Here is a 16,555-nt window from a genome sequence, read left to right as displayed (position 1 = left end):
CTTTGTCCTGCTCCCCCAGCAGGATTTGGCCATAGCACAATGCTGGCAGTTCCAGACTCCCAAAGTCACCCCTTCCCTGTAGCTAATTTTGTACTTGCAGGTGAAATGCAGGGCACTGAAGTCTTTATAAGGAAAGATAAATACATTGTTCCCAATAATACCATAAAAATTCCATTATTCCTATTAATATCTGCAGAGTAGATGAAATTTTAATGTTTCACTGCTCTAGGCTGTCAAAGTCCTTGTGCTCTTCAAAAATAAGGACAAAGACTTTGTTTGGTCTTTGTGCAGGAAAATTATGAAGACACATTTGTGATTTTTCTCCTCTTTATCTACTTAGAAAAGGCAATATGTATTGATTCTTCACTTGGCAATCTGTCTTGGGCTAACTACTATGGCTCCTTGTAAGGAAAATTACCTAAATATTCTCTAAAGCCTCTGCCATGTAAATATGAGTAAGTACTGATTGATTCTTCTTCTGATTATGGCTTTCAGTCTTGTAGGAAACAGAGATATTTGCTAATCTAGGCTTCATTTGTGTATTGGCAAAGAAGCAGGTAAAACTGAAACCAAACAGTGCCAGTGAGACTTGTCTTTGCTGTTGTATTTTGTAGCTGCTTGTTGCTTTTGAATTCAGTGCAACTTCTGACTGTTGCCAGTGCTTGCTAGTCGTAGGGATTGACCGCTGTTTCCAGGGGTTTCACTTTCAGCTGAGGACTTCGTGAAATCCAGTTATCAGAAGTTCAAGCAGGGGTCTCGTCTCGTCTGGGGTATGGGGTATGGGTGACTGTCCTGCAGAAATCTGAGCAACGTTCCCAGGCACCGAATACCTTCGTGTCCTGTTAAGGCCTCCATTTCCGAGCTGCCCTAACACAGGTAGTGTGGCATGATGGGCTAAGTGCACAACTGGTAACCACTTAGTGCTGAGTTCTCACAATTTCTTTTTTCTGATTTAAATTCTGTCTGCTTCAGTAACATGGGAATTGTGAATCACGAGTGCAGTTTAAATGTTAACTCTGAGTGTCTTGAATGGTTCTCATCTGATGCAAATGTTTCTCTTCTAAAAAAGTGCCATAAGGAGGAAAAGTCTAAGCACTGTTTTGGAAACTAAGAATTGTGGAAATATTACCTAATAGGAAAAGTATTCTTAAAACTGGTTCTACTCTGTGCATCCCTTTATGGGATTATGCTTTATGCCTGCCTTCTGGTCCCTGTCACGGCGCTTGTCATTGCCTAGATATTACTTCCTGCTACAGAGCACTACAGTGGGCCTGGAGAGTTGTATTGCCAAGGGAAATATTTCTGCCTATATTAAAATACTGTAGGTGCGGGGAAAAAAGTTTTGTTTACCTCTTTCTTTATGGTTCTGTTGGATTAGAAAATGTGTCCATTTTTAAACAGCCTTTTCAATATCAATCAAACTAGTTGGTTTCATTTAGAAGTACTTTCACATGAGTTAAATAAAATAGAGGGGATTAAAAAGTGTGTATAGAAGGAACATCTGCTTCTCATTTTATAAAAGCAATGCATTTTTAATATAATAATGCAGAGTAGCAGAAAATGGAACAGCAAAAGGAAACAAATAAAAAACCCTGACAAAAGAGACTGTCATCCACTTCACTAAACACTGATGGAAAATTATCATGAATGGGTACCAGCATGACCACAAAATCTACTTTACTGTAATGTTCGTAAGGAGGATGGGGGAAGACTATTGCTATTTCATTCACCAGTCCGAAAAAGCCAGTAAGCTCCCAGCAGTTTATGTGACCAGAATTTTGTAAGGGTGGTAGATGGGCTGCACAGACAACTTTGTAAATATTTCACTTTATTCACATTAAAAATACTGTTTTCAAAGAGCCTAAGAGTGCCAAAGTAGTCATGAACCACAGGAAGAACATGACAACAATTTGCATTACAAGCCAACTTTGGTAAGTCAAATTTCACAAAATGACTCCTTGGAAGAACCAGGCCAAAAGCCCAGGTTTGGGGTAGTTTTGTAGTTTTGGCTTTGTTTCATCTGTGCTGAAAGATTATTTCCAGCCTGGACCATTTAACTCTGACATGATAAAACAGTAAAAGATATAAATGGCATCTTGATTAGAGGAGAACAGCCCCCCGATTCTGTGTTTACTGCCTCTCAGTTAACTCCACTTCAGGTATGTCTAGAAACGGAAAGAAGGAGGGATTTCCTTTTATTTTTTTATGTGCCAGTCCAGCAAACTGTTATAGGGCTCTGACAGTCAAGATGGGCTCTTTTCCTCTCAGGCATGAGGTTTTGGCAGCTCTGGGTGTGTACAGTAACAGAGGGGAAAAGGGAAGACCAGAACAACTCTTCTGCATGGATGTATTTAGATATCCTTTTTCTGCAGCAAGAGAGCTGCAGTAGCATTACTTTAAAACAAAATAAGATTTTTTAAGCAATGAATAACTGCTTCAACATGGACACCTTGAGTGAAATAACATGCATGTTAAATTACCCGATTTAAATTAGACCTCTTTGGAGCCAGATTGCTTTCATTAGTTTTGGAGAGGTACTAACTAGTTGGAGGTGCCCTCAGTTGGTTGAAAGCAATGTGGTGTCCCAATGAGTTTGATGACATTGGCTCTACATAAACAATTCTATTAATAATATGCAGAAAAGAAACAAGCTCGTGTTTGCTCTCTCATTTGAATTGACTTGCTAGAACTCAAACAAGTAAGAAAACATGTCCCAGGTGTTTCAGTATCACTGATTTAACTTTGCAATCCTTAGTTCATCCTCAGACATCTAGATAACATGCTGGGTTGAGGGCTGAGTACTTACAAATTTTTTACTCCCTTATGGATTATTTGTTTAACTGTAAGGACATATCAAAACCAGCTGAGTGCTATATATATGGCTAATTAATTAAATGAGAATATTTCTAGAGAAAGAAGATTGATATTTGCACTTTGTCATTCTTTGGAATAGAGCTGTGCTTTAAGGGACATGAGAAATCATTTTATCACTTAAACATTAAAGCAGCTTTTGATACAGGTCATCAGTTCAATCTTGTGTTTACTGGTACTCATGTAAGTAATGGCTGCCCTGCTCAGCCCCATTTGTCACTGACTGGCATTTAAAAATTTTAAACATCGAATATTTACTGATGTACCTTGGTTGCTGCCCAAACTGAATTTCAAAGGTCCTTATCCTGCAGTTTCTATTTGTGCAAGGCTTCCATGGAAGTCGGCTCTATGTATCTCTAATGAAAATGAACCATCTTCTTTCTATGGCTATTTTTCAGTCTTTCTGAGCTTTCCATTTATTGCCATGATTTACAACAATATTGTGAGCATTATTAATCCAAATTGCAGTCAATGGGAGTTTGGCATGGTTTTACACTGCAGTACTGTGTCTTAAATAGTTTTGGCTTCCAAGCAGAAAGAATTTGGCATACAACTACTCGTCACTCCCCAGTGTTAACAAATACATGCAAAACACTCATCATGCCCATATGCACCCAGGTCCAAGAGAAGGGAAAAGGGGATAAAGGTATCATTACATATTTGAGATCTCTGAAATTCAGGAATGTATGAAAGCAGTGTCGATAGAGGATAAGTGGCTTAGTGAGGCTAAGCAAGGTACTTTGTGCTCAGAGGTTCCCAAGCACAGGCCTCAGTGCTGACCCACTGACGCTGTGCTGCATTAACTGCCTGAGGGATCTAAGTGACAGCATCTCCTATGTTAGGGTGGGAAATTTTTAGACATTAAATTAAAGAAAAGCCATTTGGAAGCTGTACCTGTGTGTTTAGGGAGATTATAATTTTAACTCAAAGGCTGCAGTCAGTTTCCATTGCCAAAATTGCTCAACAGCTCAGCAGCTTTGCTTGAGCAGTCTTGGGAAAAACTGACTTTTATGGTGTTTAGCACCCAGAAGCTGAAAGAAGAACTGTGGACCTGTTGTTGTTGTTGTTGTTGTTGTTATTATTATTATTATTATTATCCTTCTCCTTTCTCTGTCTGTCTCTTTCTCTTTCTTTGCATTTTAAGTTTAAATTTTCTAGGTAATTAGGAGAAGTAGATCATATAAGAGGGAAAGGAAAGTCAAGAGATCACGTGATCCTGGATAGGTCATGCTAACTGAAGATGTCACTGTGAGGACAGGAAATCCTTAAATTAGAAGCATAATTTTAGTCTCTAATTTAAGCCGTGAATTAGAATCAAAAGGACTTTTGATTCATGGACCTGTAAGAATATTTCAGTGGGGCTGTGAACTGCACAAAGGACACAAGCTTACTGACAAGAGACTTGTTTTGTCTCAGTGCCTTTTCTTGATCCCTTCAAAATAATCTATGCTGTTCTTAGAAGTAGAGCGGGCAAAACTTCAAAATCCCTGATTTAAACAAAATGCTGTATTTTGTAAGCAGAGACAAGACAACTCCAAACTGAACTCAATGGGGTAAATTATCAACTGCTTTAGAAGATCAGAAGTCCAACATCTAACTCATTGGGCTTGGATTGAGCTACAGAGTTTACATCAGTGGCCGATCTGGGCCACAGAATTCTCTTTCTTCACATATGAGGAAAGTATGCGCTGAATTAGACAAGGTGCACACCCTCCTCACTTGATGGCCACCACTATGGAGCTAAGCATTTGTTTGCTTTTTAAAATCAGGGGAGGAGAGGAGAAACGAGCTAATCTCATAAAGGTTCACCCCACCCTTTGCTTGGCTTCTCTTTCTTGGCGATTCTCCCTGGTAGCAGCTGGCTGGCTGTTTTTCTTCTGCAATTGTGTTCATGACATTTCCTGCAACTAGGTTTTTCTGAAGGTTTCCAGCAGTCATTTCAGCCCCCTGCCTCCCCTTGTTTTGGCCTCCTCCCCCACTAACCATGGCCTTGTGCTTAGTTCCCAGAATTGTAAGTAGTGTATCCTTATCACATGTCCATGCATATATTCTATATGCTCTCAACAGATATAATGAATTTCTGTGGCTTGCTTGTAAGTCTGACTAACTTGCCAAGAGTCAGTGGCTAGTGTAAGGGATGCGGAACAGCTATATTGCCATAAACAGTGTGAACAGAGACAGTCCCAAGCTACCTGCTCCATCAGACAGGAATGGACATGGGTTGCATTCCTGGCTGTTGCTGGCCAGTATCCTGGCTATTACTTCATTTAACACATTATCCTTTTTTGAAGAAGCAGCATGTATCCCTCTCCATGCAGAAGAACTGATATAAAGAACTGAAAGACAGGAGAACTTGTATACAGATCCTAGATTGCTTAGTGTATCAGTACTTTCCCTCTCTGCTGTACTAAAAACTGCGTACACTTTCCTTTCGCAAGCTTTTATAAACACTCAAGTGACTTAATCTTTTAGTGTAAAAGCCTACTTATATATTAAGCTCTCTGTTATCAATGTCATTAAATCAATATCCTCAGTGCTACAGGATCCAGGTCACATATGAGCTGTCACTCATAGAATTTAACTTAAGAAATGCAGTATTGAGACACTGTAAATTTGTTTTGCATAGATTAATGGGTACTTTAAATTTGAGCCATTGAAGATAGTGAAGGCTTATTCCCAATTGTAGCCAGTTTCTTTTATGTAAGGTGGGTTTCTATTCTAATGACAATTTTGTTGCAGAACTTCAGTGAAGTCTAAGAAGGTGAGTGTTAGATGCAGTTACCATGAATAGCACTGCAAAACCTTGCGAGGCCTACATTGTATGTGTTAAAATATAGAATATATTCTCTAAAGAAAATTAAGTTAACAAACTGTCATTTACCCTTCTTGTATACACATTATATATCTATTCTTTTCCTGTGTGGGTATGTACAAACTTCTGGACTGCTCATAGTCCAGAAATTATAGCCTCACTTGGTGTACCTCTTTATCTAATGAGTGACATCTGTGTTTAGAGTTAAAGACAGAGAAAAACAATAATTTGTCCACTGCCAGAGACATTTAATTGAGGGTAAAACATACATCTGGGTTTTATTTGTGTAAAAAGATACACAACTGAAGTACACATCTCATTCCAACCTGACCCTAAAGTGCCCTTTCCATTAGTGTATTAAGAATCAAGATTTATCTAGAGCTATCTTGCACATAGGAAATGACAGTTATTGTATGATCTTAGCTGCTATTACAGCACATCTCTTTCTCTCTGTGTCTGTCACTGTGTGTCTGTCTGTCATACAATTGAAGTAATTTATAATACAAACTGATGGTATGAATTCTTTCAATTGCTTTCTTCAGGAAAGCTGTAGACATGATGGACATAACATTATACAGCATAATGGGCAAACATTATCCTACATGCCCTTGCTGCTGGTAAAACAAAATGAACTCTGCCAGTGAAACTCTAAATTAACTGAAGTCACCAAAGGCCATTTTCCAGCTGTGATGGATTGTTAGTCTTCCGCAGTTTCTAAACTGGTGGTCTTCAGAAATGTTCTGAGCATCAAGAAGTGGGATTAAGCGAAAGAAATAGTTTCTAAAAGAGTTCATATTTCATAAGAAGTTTGCAATTTGGAAGGTATGGAGAACCCCTGCTTTTATTAAAAGATTAGACTAGTGACAGGGGACTCTCTGAAATGCATCTAATAGGGAACCCACGCAAAGGGCCATTAGGGGCAGCCAAGAGGAGAAGGAATCCTCTGTGCTGATTAACATAGCATACTTGGGGTTATTACATCTCTGTCACCACAGCTTGAAAGAAAGCAGCATGAGTGGAGTGGACATTATACCAGAGAGAGATTTCCTGGTGATGGGGGACTTGAATCTTGTCCTATTACCACTTTCCAATGTGGCACACTTGTGAGAGTGGAAAGTCTGCAGCTCTCTGCACCCTGTCAGCACAGGGACTGCGTGCAGCCTGGGGTTATAATGCACTGTTGTTTTCTATTCTATATCATTTTTACTAATAATGATCCCCAGTATATAAATTGCATTCTATGCATCGAGGCTCTGTATGGATGATAACTACTGCTCACATCACAAAACAAGATCTAGCACTGCAAAAATTTGTCCAGAGTTAATACAACTAGTGCATGAAGTAACTAAAATTAATACTAGCAGAGTTATCCATTTCTTTTTCATGGTACTCTGTCATCAGACCACACTGCTTAAATTACAGATATGTACAATGTAGCTCTTCAACTGCCTAAAACATGGTGGGGCCAGTTTGCCTTATGACCATCACCAAGAGACAGAAAGCAGACAGTTCTCTCTTCTCCATCCAGCTACACTAGATTTTGGTCTCACACACTGTTTACTTGTTCCCATCATGGAAGAAGGCTAGAGGATCTGGCTAGAACCAAAGGGGAAATAAAGACCCTTAGCAGATAAACAACAATCTTATCTCTTCATTAAGCTATGCTTCTGTAAGTACCTGACCTGCAATGTTAGCTGTTTCTAAGATGAAAGCTTGGGGAAAACAAGGTACCCAGGATCAGTCAAGGAACTAGGAATTTTGTGCAGAGATGTTGCTCAAGCAGATAGGAAAATTCCGTTTATGTTATCCAGAGATATGAGTTAAGAACAAATTAATAAATGGGCTTATCTACTGCATAGCTACTTCAAGTGTGTGGAAATCCAGTGTGAATGTCCTGTGTTAGGCAGAAATGCTTTGTTATCACTAGTAAGGAGGGAACTGTGCTACCTTGTGCCTGACACTTCACTGTTGGAGTTGTGGGAGAGGAGACAGCAAAATTGCATCAGAGACTTCTTGTACTTGAGTTTCGGCATGATGTGTAACATAGGTTTGTTTGTTTTTTTCCCCCTAAAACAATGAGAGACTTGGTTATCTTCTGGCTTGACAGTATTGGTCTTGTGTTGTAATGATCTGAGGGCTCTTAATTTCCCAATGATTTGTTTATGCTGAAGACTCCTGCAATTAAAAAAATAGCCTTAAGGTAGGGTGTAACACAATGTAGACTTCCTTTTTTTATATATATATTGAAAAGAGTAGAACAGATCCTGGAAATCCTTTCGTTTGCATGTCTTGTCTATAACAAATTTTTACTTCTGCTTCTTCACTCCAATGTCATTGTCATGAAACTGGTGTAACACAGTGGAGAATGGGGTGTCAAACCTTTCTGAATGGCGAAGATTGAGTTAGTGGCTAAATCTGTTCATGGAAGATAAAAATTAGGTCATCATAATGCCAAGGTTTGTTAAAATAAAATCTTGGATTATGGCATTGGTCTTTCAGCTTGATTGTATATTTAAAAATAATCCCTATTCTGGAAAGAAAATGTTTGTGGGTGTTCTCAGTGTTTTTAATCCTAAAATGTGGGATTTTTATTACCTAATGAGGACAAAACCCAAAGAAGCCAAATGTATGCTGAAGAATAAGGTCCCGATCCTGCAAAAATTACCATACATATTTACATGTATGTACAGTAAGTAGTGCTGTTTTGCTATTTACTCAAATGGGACACAGATTTCACTCAAAGTGAAGAGAGCTTAATCCTAGTGTGTAAAATTAAGACTGAATATCAGTCTTTGCCTGTTTGGGGTTTGTGTTCAAGCCATGAAGACTGACAAATTTTGCTTTCATTTATCACATGTTAATCTAGAATAAATCTTTTGAAGTTATTAGAATAATAAGAATTTAAACTAGTTAAATGGAAAGCAGATTTTTGTTCTTTTTATACTTTCCTTCAGGGTTTATCTTTTCTTTCTTGCAGACTCCTGAACAATACAGCCAAGCAGTAAATAAGAGCAACAAAGTCCATCTTTACTGTGCATTTCTGGACTATAGGTATGTTACATAATTTGAAGTTCTTTAACTTTGTTTAATCTGATTGCACACAGTGTGTGATCCTAGATGTTACCTATATTCTTCTTGTTCTCTTTGATCACAGGAATTGTTAAATTGTTAATGAAGCCACTGGGTTTACAACAAATACAATTCATAGTCACCTTTTACTGTAAACAGGGAGTTTTTATTCAATGACCCTTTGTTAAGTACATGATTGAGAGATTGAAAAATTTTGGAATCAAAGCCAAAATGCAGACTGATACTGATCACGCTTATGATGGTTTGTGAATATGTCCATTTGGGCAGAGGACTGGACATTTTAAATTGGCATACTTCCTATTAGGGCCATTGTTTTCACTGGATCTATGCCTGATTCACAATAAAATAAAAGAGCAGAATGGGACCCCCTCAGAGTATTTCAGAACTGTGAGTTTTTGTCAATGCATGCAGTGAAGAAAAGTTATGTTCCTGGATGCAAAACAGAATAAAAGGTAAATAAATATAACCCTAAATTTCACAAAGAAAAAAGGAATTATGCAAAAACGGTAGCTATTTTTTTAGCTGTGAATGTATTTCATGTGTTCTTGATTTCCAAGCATGCTGCTGTTACTGAGTTAATTGAGAAAGAATACAAATAGTGAATTTTGAATTTCATGAGGATTAACAATTTTTGACCTGTAACGGTATAAGCTTAATTGATGTAGAAATGGCTTGCAATGCTGTGATCCCTCCTATCCAGCATGCACATGGGAAGGTCAGTGTAGTTGTTATATTGAAGTTTTGTTTCAAGTATGCTGAACTGTCCCAGCTGCCTGAAGTTACTTGTTGTTATGGTTACTCACAGATTATGATAAATTCGAAACAGATTTTAGTGAAGCGAATTAATAGTGTTGGGGCATTGTTCCCATATCATGTTCCATTGGGGATTGAGCCCTTGAGGCTCTGCCTCAGGATAGAAACTGTAATATGAAATCTGTCCTTCCAAATGAGTTTTATTTGTGTCAAGATGCTCTTATTCCCTGTTGCATGGTAGTTAAAGAATAAGCAATTGGTTTCTGACCTATGACCTTCCTCCTTTGGGAACTGAAGGAGGTCTCAAAAGACAGGAAAAGGGTGAGGTAATACATGTCTTTAAAATAAAGACCCAGAAAATTACAGATCGTTCATCTAGCTTCAGGATCTAGAATAATGTTAAAAGTAATAAACAGTCAGTTGAGAAGCAGTCAGCCTGGGTGGGCAACCTACGGTACGTGAGCCCATGGAGCCCTCACAGAAGTTTGAGTGTGCCTTCCACATCCCTGCTCTGTCACAGGACTCCCGGTTGGGCTGTGCTCGCGCAGTGGTTTCCAGGTAACCCAAATGGCTGGCTCTGAGAAGAAGCAAGCCAGTGAGGATCACATCACTGCACAGTCCTAGGACCAGGCCGCATGGCCAGTCCAGCCATATCCTCAGTGGAGCAGGAGCTGCTCTTCACTGCCCCTGAGGATGAAGTGACAAAAAACAATTGACATAGATTGGTCATTAGAAATCATGCTCAGTCTAAATTACTTATTTTGACAGGTAAGTGGGACAGTGAATAAGGGAGAGACAGTAGATATGATATGCTTTGGCTTTTGCAAGATTATTGACTTGTCTGATACAATATTTTCATAGACAGTTCTCTAAATATAGAAAATTGGGGCTAGGTGAAATACCATAAATGGGTTGCACAGTGTTATCAAGAAATGTAATTATCAGTCATTGGTTATAAAACCGGGAAGAAATCTCTAGTGGCATTCTTATAGGAGTCTGATTTGGGCCCTGTTCCAGTCAATATTTTCCTTGACTATTTTCATGATGGAACTGACACTAACAATGTTGTGGATGTACCAACCTGAGATAGCTTTCAAGCCTTTATATCGCCTCTATAATACAATGCATGTCAAATTAGCCTAAATAAAACTTATTTTGATAGCGTTTACGTTCCATTTTTGTGTGCTTTGCAGCAATGGAACTGGTGTTTGGTCTAATGAAGGCTGTGTGCGTGAGAGTGGGGACCTCAACTACTCCGTGTGTCTTTGTAACCACCTCACTAACTTCGCCATTCTGATGCAAGTAGTGCCTCTAAAGGTGAGATTAAGAAAAGGAGTAAATCTGTCTGCTCAAAACGAAACATAAATACATCAGTTGCATCCACAAATCACATCAGTAAGTGATTGAAATTAAGCTCATTTTTGCCCAATTCAAATTTATTCCATGTCTTGCTTTCTCGGATGTAGTTTTAATATTTCTTGACTATGCATTCTAAAACTTTTGTGAATTGAAATGGAGCATGAAATGAAACACATCTGTGGTAGGTGGAAATCCTGAGGTGCTGGACTTTATTCTCACACTTTTGGCATGATTTCTTAAAGTACTGGGCAGGCAAAGCACCGGAAGACATGCTGTGCAGACGATTCCAGAATAGAGGCAAGGCCAGAAGATGAGCTAATAAGTACTTTCCCATTCTGCTTTTTATGATTTTTTTTCAAGACTGAGACAGCTGAGATGTGGCTGTTTAAGGGTTTTGGTAACTAGATTCATGGAGTATGAACAACCCAAATTTGAACTCTATCTGAAGCAAGCTCTGCTGCCAGCTGGTCCCTAACATGTGCTCTGCCAGTGACAGGGAAACCGTGTAGCCCAGGTTTCCAAGTGCCTCCCTGCTGCTGTTTCTTCACCTAACTGCCAAGCAGTAGCTTGTGCAGAAGAAATAACAGAAAGAAATCAAGGTTTTAGAGTTGAGAGTGAGCCCTTCATCTATAGTTTTTCTTTGCTCAGTTCCTTTTTCTAAAGAGTTAACAAGCAAGCCTCCTTTTCAGCATGAATGTGCAGCTTCCCTTGTTAACCTAGGGCCTTCTACTTGCTGTTCATACTGATTAGTGGTTTCAGCTGAAGTTGGTTGATGGCAAACCTGTTGCGTTCTTCACCAACATTTTCTTCTCTTCACAATACCTTGTGATGCCTTGAGGTTTCCTCAGAGATGGAACAGAGTGTCAGCCCCTTGCAGGTGAAGTGCTGGTCTGAGCCTGCTGAAGGATCTCCTTCCCAAAACTCAGCACCAGGTAATACCAACCCCATAGTGGATCTCAGCAGGCAAAGAGCACTCCCCAAACACTAGAAATAAGGTTTTACTGCTTTATTTGGGTGTGCTTCTATTAGGGGGATTCTATGGAGGCAGTGCTTAAGCCCTGCTCTGGACAACCCTGGGTTAATAAATAATGAACATAATATAAAATTATTTACAAATCATCCATTTAAAGAAATATATACTGATTGTCTATGAAATTTATATTCTCTGGCACATTCTCAGCATTCTACAAACACCATACTAATAATATAAATTAACAAACTGAGAAAGAGGTTTGTCAAGGCATAGCCTTGATACCAATTTTCTTCTTTCCACCACCAGCCTTCAGCTTTCTGGAGTCCTCATGTCACATTTATCACTGTGTGTTACTAGCAATTCTGGTGTCCTCTATGATACAGCTAAAGTGATTTTACCAGTTCTGTTGGCGTGGCTGCATTGACTACGAGACCATATCTCAGGCTCCCATTAATTGCTTTGAATGATGGGTTTGCTTCTTGTTTAATCCCAGATACAGGGTGAAAACTCAGCGTAAGGCCACTGAAGTCAGGGTCACAATTTAGAACAGAATGATCATTATATTTTAGTGACTGCTATCCAAAGAGCTGAATTAATACCCAGGGCCCTTTTGTATTAGCCTGTCCATTTGTAGATGGAAGGTAGCTTGCTCCGGTCACCCAGTTTTAATCTAACAATTAGTATTACTTGTAAAGCCCTGGCTGGTTTCTAAGTATGATTTTTCTAGGAACTCTTCGTACTCATAATAAAATACAGCTTTGCCTGAAGAGCTTTCCATCTAGTGAGACAAAATTAGAATGGGAGAAAGGCATTATTATTAACTCAGTTTTAAAGAGCAGTACACAGAGATTAAGTGATTTATCCAAGATTACACAGGGAGTTCACCACTTAAATGCTGGAGTAAGATTAGTTGATTCCCCAGTGGAGAACAGTTCTCAAACCTCTAACTTTCAAATAAACAGATTTGTGATTGTTATGATTACTGAGATGCTGGAATACATTTTAATATTATGCAATATTAACAATTGGAAATCAAACACATTTTATAGCAAAGTCTTTGAAGTCAAACAAACTTCCTCAAAAAGAGCTGAAAGGCATAAATAGAAAAGGTTGGAAGCATGAATACATTGTCCTACTCTTCACAGTCATTTAATGGTTCTATTTTCAGTATTTTCTCCCTTCTTATCTTTCTGTTCTAATGTATTTTCATCAGACAAAGTTTGCATGGAATGCTTTTGCACTCCTTTTTTCTTTCTTTGTGATAATAATAAAAAAAAAGTGCTGCTGAGATGTTAAGTGGATATGTGAGATGCACAGACCTAGTCACTCTGATGCATAGAAAACTTCCCTATGTGACAGAGCCCTGGATAAGTCTGTCCTTAATAGTTTCTTTTTTAAAACAACATTTTCTGTTGTATTTTTAATATCTCCTACCTAAAAACCCAGTTCTCAACAAGAAGGGAATCAATAGATTTTTTGGGGAGGAAAAGTGAAATTCTGGAAGGTGAGAGTAATTGCCTTACAGTTGTATTTCCAGTATAGAATCCATATGTTCCTAATGCAAATCATGATAATCTGAAATGGTTGCTGCAGATTTCAATGGAAAATTGTGCAGCCTAGGTAGAAAATAATCATTCATTTTTAACTTCTCAAAGTTCAGCTAAAAACAATTCTTGATTTCTGGATTTGGAGCAAACCAGCAGCCTACAGAGTACACACTGCACCCAGAAAGCTTAGTCATATCATTCAGACATGCACCTCCACTGGCAGAATTTATAAATGCATTGTAGCTTGGAGAAATCCTGATTCACTGGTTGGCAGGGCAATGAGCCTGAAGTACGTGTCTGCCTGGCTCCCTTCCCTGGCCTTCCCATCACCTGTGCAAGCTTGATGTGAGGGAGGCTGCACTGAGACAGGGTCCACATGGAGTCTTGGGTAATGCTGCCACTAACAAACCAGGTAAAGAGGGATGCCATACCTTGAATTTGCCTTAATTCCTGTTCCTATGGGTTGGCCATTATGTAGTGCTCTCTCAGAGTTCATCAGAAAATCTCATCCCAAATCTTTGACCAAGATGTCCCCTTTGAGTTGACAGTGTATTGGGTACTAATCTTTTTAACTGGTGAAAAAAAACAGGTGTCTTCATTGTCTAATTGGTATGAAGTTAGGATTTGGGCAAAGATAAGCCCCCTAGCTTTTGAGCTTTACAAGAAGACTATGCTCAGATGTAAATTCCTAAAGCATTTGCTAAGTATTTGTTTTGCATGTCTAAGTAATAGAGCCTACTCAATCAACTAGACAATTGGATATTTTTCTCCAGCATCCTTGGAAGCCTGTTAAGTAAATATTAAAATGCTGTGGATTTTAAACACATATACATGTTTATTCACCATATTCTGAAATTCATGAGCCAAGGTTCAAAAAGCCCAAATAAATCACCAGTTTGTATACCAGATTGTCAATGCTCTAAGAAGTTTTTACAGTGATGTTATATTAGATCTTTAACTTTTGTATATTGTATTTTTCTTTTCATAAATTAAGTTTCACGGATAATATTAGATGTGAAAAAGAGAGGGTGGGATTATGCATCTGCCCACATTTGGACAGTTCTGTCTAAATAGCTATTATATATTTGTGGCCATATAAATAGAACTGGATTAAATTTTTCCATGTGAACAGTATTTTTGATGGAACATTTATTTTTTGTCTACATTCAGTTTTTTACAAAAAGGGTTGTTTTTCATGAAAACTTATTGGAAATGGAATATCTAAAAATTGGAGAGCTTTTAATCAAAAGCTGTATTTTGATTCAAAAAGGTGATTGCATTCTTCATGGGAATTGTACTTTTGATGCCTTGTATTTCCATTCCCCTCCTGTGGAAGGTATCATTTCCCTTTCTCTCCATCTTACTGATAAGAGCTGCTGTCAGGATAAAACAAACAGGCAGACTTCCTCTCCAGGGGCACCATGACAGCCATTAACATAATGCACCAGTCGGCTTAACAATAAAAACGAGCAAAAAGTTCTACCATCGCTTGCAGAAAGGCAGGCAGATGTATAGAAAGCATTACACACAAGCGGGGGAGGAACATGGATGATTCCAAAGATACGTGATGCAGACCAGCATGTATATACTAGCTTCAGACCTGGGAAAACATCAGCAGGAAGACAGAAATTGATGTGGAAATCCATGAGCGCTGGAGACCAGTTCAGCACGATAGGTGGTCTGGCTTTCACAGCTCCTCTTCGTGAAAGCATAAGCTTTCCATTAATGACACATTGCAGGTATTTCAAGAGACAGTTGCTGTTCACAGCTGGAGAGTATGACATACTCTCTGAGTTCAGACAAAGCCCAGGTATCTGTAAGCAAGGAATACTGAAAATAAGTGACATTCCCCAGGAGTAACCTGCCACATAAATACTTCTGGCAAGCTTTTCTAATCATCAGAGAGCTGAGCTTGTATGACAACTGTTTGTCAAAGATGGTGACTTTTTCTTCCGAGTTATGCTAAATTTGAGCAGGAAATGGAATCAGCTTTGCATGAACAAGTGAGTATTGCAAACAGTATTGAAAGTTCACTCAGATTCTTTCTAGTGTGTATGTGCAGAGTTTGGAGTAGCTGCAAAATGATGTTTTTGAGCTGAAGACAAAGAGCTGTCTTGAGGGGCAATATCTTCTAATGGTCCCATTTCCCCACTGTGATTTCATTGTTACTGTCCCTTAAAAACGATTATTTTATTTAAAACTGATATTAAAAAAAAGCAAAAGATCCTTTTTTTTCCTCAAGTTACATTGCTGATGTTTTAGATTCCAACCAAATAATAGAAGGAAAAAGAGACCTTGTTCATGCATACTATAAAAGCACTCTAGGGCTATTCTCAGCCTTGAGAGCACATGCTTTATTCTTAGCCCCATACCCTCAGTACAGGCTCATATTTTCTTAGTATATAAATGTTTTTAAATTACATGTTTCATTGTGACATGCCCATAGTTAGAAAGAATCTCCTTGGTTATCTTCTTCTCTTTGTCCCCTCATGTGGTCAAGTCTGGCTTTTTTCACTTGTATTAAAAATAGCATGATCCAAACACTGTCAGCTCTGATGCACTTTGAACTGCCATAATACCTCTCTTCCTAGTAGTACTGGTCCAGATCATTTTCACATCTTCACCAATATCCATCAGAGAGAGATTTCTCTCTATATATATATTTACATAGTTTGTGTATTTCTCATGAACATAAGTGACTTCTTATATTCTTAAGATCCTTTATCATTGCAATTTCATAATAAGGTAAAGATCTATGTTAATAATTCATGCATTGGGCTTGGGGAGGAATTAAAATGCCACCTATGGAATTTATTTTGCTTTAGTGAGCCATTTATAGGAAGAAGATTGCAGGATATCTGGCATATGACAGTGCTTTCTCTTGAAAACTTGAAATATTGTGAGAGGAAGAATGCTGACAAATTGTTAGACTTTTATGGGCAGACTGTCTGGTGGGCCTAATTTTCAGCAAGAATAGAAACACAAGAAGGCTGTCAGGAACAAGCTGTGAGTTCTTGATTTTTCTGCTCCATCTTTACTCAAAACAGGTTAGAATAATTTAGCTGCTATTCTACTATATGCCAGCTGTAAATAGTCCCCAGAGACTGAAATCTACTGAGATAGATTTTTATTCCAATATTTCACAAAAAG

The 16,555-nt window shown here is 38.4% G+C and overlaps 1 protein-coding gene across 2 annotated transcripts in view; it reads left to right on the top strand.

Moving 5' to 3' along the window:
- Nucleotides 1–16,555, top strand: part of ADGRD1 (adhesion G protein-coupled receptor D1) — a 169,354-nt gene that overhangs the window by 82,326 nt on the left and 70,473 nt on the right. For both annotated transcript variants that reach the window (XM_067306966.1, XM_013949192.2), the window contains exons 15-16: nt 8,661–8,734; nt 10,720–10,843. In XM_067306966.1, the coding sequence (XP_067163067.1) occupies nt 8,661–8,734; nt 10,720–10,843 (198 nt within the window). The remainder of the gene's footprint in view (nt 1–8,660; nt 8,735–10,719; nt 10,844–16,555) is intronic.

Source organism: Apteryx mantelli, chromosome 17 (assembly GCF_036417845.1).
Source record: "Apteryx mantelli isolate bAptMan1 chromosome 17, bAptMan1.hap1, whole genome shotgun sequence".
Lineage (NCBI taxonomy): Eukaryota > Metazoa > Chordata > Aves > Apterygiformes > Apterygidae > Apteryx > Apteryx mantelli.
Note: the sequence above shows the minus strand (reverse complement) of the source record. Positions and strands in the feature narration are given on the sequence as shown.